At 33.1% G+C, this 7210-nt stretch overlaps 1 protein-coding gene across 1 annotated transcript; it reads right to left on the bottom strand.

Moving 5' to 3' along the window:
- Window positions 1-1991: 1991 nt before the first annotated feature.
- Window positions 1992-4171, bottom strand: LOC129307404 (L-ascorbate oxidase homolog). Its single transcript, XM_054948347.1, has 3 exons — window positions 3199-4171; window positions 2573-3066; window positions 1992-2450 (listed from the first exon to the last, which is right to left on the bottom strand). Exons 1-3 carry the CDS (start codon window positions 4060-4062, stop codon window positions 2150-2152), a joined length of 1659 nt encoding a protein of 552 aa, XP_054804322.1. The 5' UTR covers window positions 4063-4171; the 3' UTR covers window positions 1992-2149.
- Window positions 4172-7210: the final 3039 nt, after the last annotated feature.

Genomic DNA, 7210 nt, shown 5'->3' with positions numbered 1-7210 from the left:
GAGTGAAGAATGGATCATTGGATTAGTAAATTCTGAATTTACTATAATATAACTCATGTTATGTATTTCATAACAAGTTTAATGATTATTCATTTTAGACAATTAATTTTTTATTCATTTTCTCATCTTTAACATTATATATTTAATTTACCTTTATTGTTTTTCCTTTCCTTATCACTAATAATAATTAATTAATTGTCATGTGACTGGAGGTAAGCCCATGATAAAAATTCTTGGGGCATAACTTAGGGAAAAAAATGTGGCCAAGAAATCCCATATATATATATATATATATATATAAGAAAAAGCCACTCATTGATATTTTCTTCGTTTTTAGCCTCACTAAATTGTTCTTGAAAAATTGGTTGTTTTGGTGTAGTACTACTTCCTCCAACACTATTTGCTTGTGTGAAATATTAATTTGAAAGAACAAGGATTTAATCAATTAGATAAATTTTACATGGAGAGACTACAAAAATTTAAAGAACGATGACTAATTCAAAACTTTTTATAAACTACACACGTGGGCTTGCTGAAGATACATGGGTTCCAATTCTAGCAATTACATAAAAGTGATTGGTTCTGTTATAATAGATTATGGAGGAGGAAACTTACCGAGATGATGTTTCAGATGAAATGATGTATGTGAAAATAGAGTTATACGGCCGAACTCATTTGTTAGTTCTCATAGTAAATACACTCGCATAGGGAGAAAGAGAATAGAGGAAGTAGAAAGGGTGATTGCAAAACTTACCTTCAGGTCCAAAATGAGAAGCCTGCCTCCTAATAAGTAGTATGCATAATGCATATGATGGGAAATGTGTGAGATGTGTTATCTAACCATTCCCTCCCTAATTCAAAATTAAAAAGGAGGAAACTACACTTGAGGAATTGAGAGAATCACACATTAAGACCTAACATTTCTCATAATTCTGACAACATCATCCCGTTCCTTAATTAGGCTTATATTTAGGTTTGATCCATTAAGGGTGAATAAAACCAACATGTTGGAACCTCAAATGTAAGAGTTCTATCATGGCTTTTCTTCTTAGAACTTTGTGTTTGCAATATTAAAGTTTGGACATTGTGAAAACATCATAATGATTGTATATTCAACAATGTTGTTTCCAACCCACTCAATATGGTCAAGCAGATCATTAGCCATGCAAGTTTAGTACATAAAAATTTCACATTGAGTGACTCTTCTGGTTTATTGGAGACTCAAGTAGAAGCAAGGTAGGAACATCCACCTCATAGATAGTTGAACCTAAATGTGGATGGCTTCATGCAAGGTCAACTTGGTAGTGCAAGATGTAAGGGCTCTTTTGAAATGAGGAAAGGATGTGGATTGTTGGCTTTATCTATGACTTAAGGCACCTTAGAGGCTAAATTGTGGGGTGTTTATCATGGTCTTAGGATTGAGAAAGATCTAAATTTTAAAATACTGATTGTGGAGAGTGACACAACCACCATTTGTCAACATTTACTGTCCTCCCTTGACTCGAGCAAATATGATTTTTAGCATCTCAAGCATGGTGTTAAGTTTCTAGATAGTGATGGTGATATTGATGTTGTAGTTGAGCACGTGTTTAAAAAAGGCAATGTTTCTATTGATTGGCTTGTTAAGAAGAGTGTGAACTAATAAGTTATTAATTGTATTATTATAGAGATGCCTCTTAATGAGATTGTTTTTCTATTTTATTGAGATTTTATGGGGGATTCTGTTCCTTATCTTATGTAATAGTGAACAATATTGTTTGGACTTAGCCCTATTTTCTACCAAAAAATTAAAGAGATTAATTTTCTTTATTATAAATTGAAAATTAATTGTCCTATTCATAAATCCAAACAATACATGCATGCATGCTACTTTATTTTAATTCTCTTCCATCAATTAAGTTTCATTTTTGCTACCTATCTATTTGTCACTAGGTTATAAGTTTAATAGATAAGAGAATGATATAAATTGATGAAGACATAACAACACATCATTTCCAAAAGGGTTGATTTTATTAATTAATAACTAAGTGTATAATATTTCAACCTCAGTTATTAAAATATTACAACATTCCCCTTGCTTTCATTTCATTCTCAAAAGTCAATCAGATGGCATAAGGTAACCAATAATGAGGATTAAGGAACATTGTAATTAGGAGGAATATGGTGGAGGCAAGGGCAAATCCTTAACAATGCCACAAAGTAAAGTTGTGTTTTGAAGGTTGTATTCATCTCTGAGAGATCGTTCTGGGGATAAAACGCTAACGTACAATTGTTGGCCCAAGTAGCGATTCTCAGCTAACTCCGACCTCAAGTTCCACATTCCACAATTATCGAATGTCAGCATTATGGCTGCCCAAGAATTTGGGAACACTTGGACGGTGTGCCTACTCACAGCATCTAGAAGGTTATAGTTCTTCCTTTTCTCTGGGGCCCATCTTCCTGGCTCATTTCTACATCAACACACAAACAAATTAGTGTATATGTGTATATGTAAATATATATATATATATATATACACACATATATGGATGTATGAATTTATGCGAAGGGAAATAAAAGAATATCTACTAACGCAACAGCGAAGAAGGAATATCCATCCAAGTTATATGATTGCATGCTTTTCTTGTGGTTTTCAATGATGATCTCGACGAAGGTGCGGTAGGTTATATTTATGACATTTGGTTCAATAGTGAGGCTCTCTAGATCGGCTGAGGGTTCGTCAGAGATGGTGTTATACTTGAATACTTTGTCAGCAACTCCGAAGTATTCAGCCAACTTCAAAGGGGTCTGAGGATCTACATGTGAGACCCCATTAAGCGCATATCGATCTTTCCCTTGTACCTTATTATTTGATCCTATCAATTTGATGGTTCGAGTGATGTTAATTTGACCATATTTATATGAACCTTGAGGATTAGGCCTAGCAGCACTGGCTGTGAGGTTCCACCGAAAAGATCGAAATTGGTTAATAGACCAAGCGATGCCAACAGGTGCCTTAGGGATCTGTACTGAGGCAAGTCCTTTGCTATTTTCATAGCGAACGATGCCTTTACCTGTGAGAACGACCTAAAATCAATAGAAATTATATTTTAGCAATTAAAAATAATATTCAATAAAATCTAGTTATATAAAAGCAAATGCTAAAAAAAAAGATATGATCAATGGTAAAAATGTGTTAAATATGTGAATTATCATGACCTTAGTAAAGCGAGTAGAAGCAACAAGGTAGTAATCCTTAGGCTCTTGATCAGCAGTCATGAGAACAGTAAAGCATTGGCTAACATGGACGTCGAGAGAGTTATAAGTGTTTTGAACCACATGAGATCCCTCTGTCTCAACCAGCTTCATGACATGGCCTTGGAACCTGAAGTTGAGAGAGTTCTTACTCCCAGCATTGCAAATCCTATACTTGTATGTCTTGCCAGGCTTCATGGTGAAGAGTGGCTCATCACTTCCATCGCCTTTCGCGGTTTTGCCGTTAATGATCACACCAGCTGGCCTGCCAATAGATCGTCCACTGTCCAAGAGTTTGAGAAGCGTCGCGTGCTTCTTAGTATACCAATCTCCAATGATAACATTGAACTCATCCTCAGGATTCGGGTATGGAACTGGGATCAACAAACGACTAAACACACGAATCATACCGTAACCTCCAACAGCTCTATGCATGGATGTGGTCGGATAATAGAGGAAGGTTCCGATTTGATCTTTAATTTGGAAATGATAGGTGAAGTTGGTGCCAGGTAGGATTGGACATTGGGCTCCCAATGTACCATCCATCCATGAATTCTTCCTGTGTTGGATACCACTCCATGTGAAAAGCACAGGCTCATCAAGTTTGTTGAACACATTCACAACAATGTTATTGTTGGATGAGCAGTTAATTTGAGGTCCAGGAAATTGTCCATTGATGAGAATCACTTGTTGTGGAACTCCAAGAGGAGATAATGTCCCATATGTTACATTCCACGTGTAGAATATGTAAGGGTCTTCACCTTGTACCATTGATATTGTCACCACCAGAAGATATGTCAGAAACATGAACATCTTTCCTCGGCCCATCCTCCTGTTTTGCGAACAGCTCCTAATAATAATGTTATCAACCCTTTTGATTATTTATTTATTTACTTATTGATGATTTACTTTCTCCCACTTTTTTCATCAAGTGGAAGAAAGCTCATCCTTAATTTTTCAATTCGTAAAGGCCTAGCATATATATAGGGTTTTCTGTGAGCAAGAAACCTTTTAGTATATTTGCTTAATACTATATATAGGTTTATTGCTAAACTAAGTAAGCTGTTTGAAACAATATTTTGCTAGCCACCAATTTGTGGCTCTAAACTAACTAATTTTAGACATGATTTTTAGGAGCTTATTAGACATGAATACATTTTGTTGACATATGTGCACCATGGTCTGTAATTTATATATATATATATATATATAGATAGAAAAGGCTATATTATATTAATCACCATATTCTAAACCTCACATTTGTTACAACAAAATTGTGTTACTTCTAAATCTCTAGTTTGCATGATTTGCTATAATAAAGTTTAATTTTTCCTAACGTTTGTTTTATTTTCTTTTTTGTTTTAAATTGATGTATTAGAGGAGTATCCGTTAAAGACATGAAAACATAGGGCTTAAAATTTAAGAATTTAAATACAAAAACTTTAAATTATAGCAACAAGAATGGATCCAACATCAAATTATGGTGGCAAGAGTTTTACAAATTAACTAGATTTTATATCCATGCAATGTTTGGGATATTAATCTCTTGTTTGATTTGATAAAAATATAGGTTATAAAACTTTAATAAAGAAAGATAAAGAAAGAAAGAGAAAGAAAATTTAATTAAAAATTTTCAACCTTATTTGTCTATATTTTCAAATGAAAATTACTAAAATCCTCTTCCTTTTCATTCCTCTCAATTATAAAGTTTAATAGTGACCACCACTTTAGTGAAGCCCAAACTCCATAGGCTTATCAAAACATTTAAAGTCTTTACAATGGGATTCTAAAAGAAAAAAAAAGTCAAATCAGTCTCATTTGGTCTAACAAGGGGTTATTTCTAATACCCCTATTTGCCCGTCTCCCGAGTCCAATTCATCAATTGGAATGTCATTCATGTTTAGAGAGTCAAAAATGGAATTGATAATTTATGTGGTTTCATTAGAACTCAAAGGTCCAACACTAATCTTGCTGGATGAAACTACTAGAGCCAATACATCATTCCCCAACATGCCTCCTTTTGCATGCCCTCCTTTTATGATCCTAATGCAATCATCACTTCCTTTCCCTTTAAAGCATTATCCTTTCCTTTACTTGTACTACTTTTCCTCTCTCCTTTTTGTTTCTTCATGGCATTTTGCATCCACTGCTCTAGATATCTTTGCTTAACAATGACAGATCTTTTCCATGCTCTATAGAACGCCCATTTTCCTTGGAGAAAAATTCTCGAAAACCTTAAAGTCCTTCTCAACTTCCCCCAACTTCTCACTTTAATTTCTTGAGTCTTTTCACCTTCAAAATCCGATGAGTCATCATCTTCTTCTTGTGGTTTTCCCCCTTCATTATCTGAAATTATACCCTTGAGTTTTTCAACAAACAAATCTTTCTTCTTTAGTTTCTCTTTTGCTTGAGGACCCAGGGGAGGCCAGCTTTCAGGATTATTTATCTATCTCACTTAGATAATTCACCATAGAGTTCACTCAGGGACATATTTATGTTTACCATAATGGGGGCAATTGCCCCCACTAGCCTAAGAAGATATTAATTAAAATAACCCAAAATAATTTTAGTTGCCTCCCTTAAAATATTTCAATCACCCTCCTTACTTCAAAAAAATTCATTCATGCCCTTATAAAAGTTTACTTATTCCATTATCTAAAATTATATATGTGTGTGTTTTATAACCTTAAATAGAAATATTTTTAAAATGGAAAAGCAAAAATTTAAAAAAAAGTTTCTCATGAAAAAGTTTATCAAAAAAGAAAATTCTCTACCATGTAAAAGAGGTATATCAGTTTTATATAATGAAAACTAAAATCATGATTCTAATAGATATAAAAAAATATTTATATAAAAAGAGTATTTTATGTTATTATAATGTTGTGTTTTATGCATTTTTAATAGTTAACTTATACCATTAATAAAATTTAATAGATATTTAAAATTATTTATTTTATAAAAATATTAATATTTATTTTAAGTACAACTTATGCCCCAATTGATTAATTTTTCTAGATCTGTCACTAAGTTCACTCCTTTGATTTTTTTTTTTTCACATTTCTTCTAAGTTGATCATCTCCCTCAGGAGACGGAGGTTAGTTAGATGAAGTGGACAACTTAGATGCAAAGAGCACGAGAGCCATGTAAGACGAGAGAGAAATCACCTAATACAACTACCCGTCATCAAAACTTAATAAAATTGATTCTGCTTGTGCAAATTTTTTTGGGGAGACATTGAGGATAAAATGAGATCACATATCAAAAATAAAAAAAATATCTTTTCTCCCTTACTAGTCAGGGAGGTCTTAGGATTAAAACCTGTTCCCTAAATAATAAATCACTTATTGCCAAACAACTCTGGAGAATTATTGATGTTGGACCACATTCTTTGTTGGCTAGCATTTTAAAAGTCAAGTACATTAACGTGAACTTCCCTCCATTACTTATAAGGAACCATATAACTCTTCTTGGTTTTGGAAAGGGATTTATTTCTCTGTAGATTTTTATTGTTTTAAAGATAAAATGGAGAGTTAGAAATGAAGCTAATTAATATTCCCCTTTGTCATCTAGTTTGGTTTCTAACAAACCAATTTCCTAATCAATTGACATTAGTTCTCTTTGTTTAGATGATCTCCTCCAACTACATTCTTCAGGTTTGTCTATTATGCAATAGAATAGTCACTTAGTTCATTCACTCTACAATGACCATGTTTCCAACATTATATATATATATATATATATATTATTGAACCCCTCTTCCCCTAACCTCACAAGAGGTAAAATCATATGGGATAATGGATCATGCTATGGGGAATATACTACCAAAAAGGGCTGTGAATTGTTATATATTCATAGCATATATAGTACCCACCTACCTTTGTCACATCATTCCTTATAAAGTTTTCTTTAGAACCTAAGGTTACCATTGAAATTCATTTTATTCACTTAGAAGCTAGTTAATTAATCCATACCATCT

The sequence above is a fragment of the Prosopis cineraria genome, unplaced genomic scaffold, assembly GCF_029017545.1.
Source record: "Prosopis cineraria cultivar Desert tree isolate PC_DT_omini unplaced genomic scaffold, ASM2901754v1 PC3, whole genome shotgun sequence".
Taxonomy (NCBI): Eukaryota; Viridiplantae; Streptophyta; class Magnoliopsida; order Fabales; family Fabaceae; genus Prosopis; species Prosopis cineraria.
Note: the sequence above shows the minus strand (reverse complement) of the source record. Positions and strands in the feature narration are given on the sequence as shown.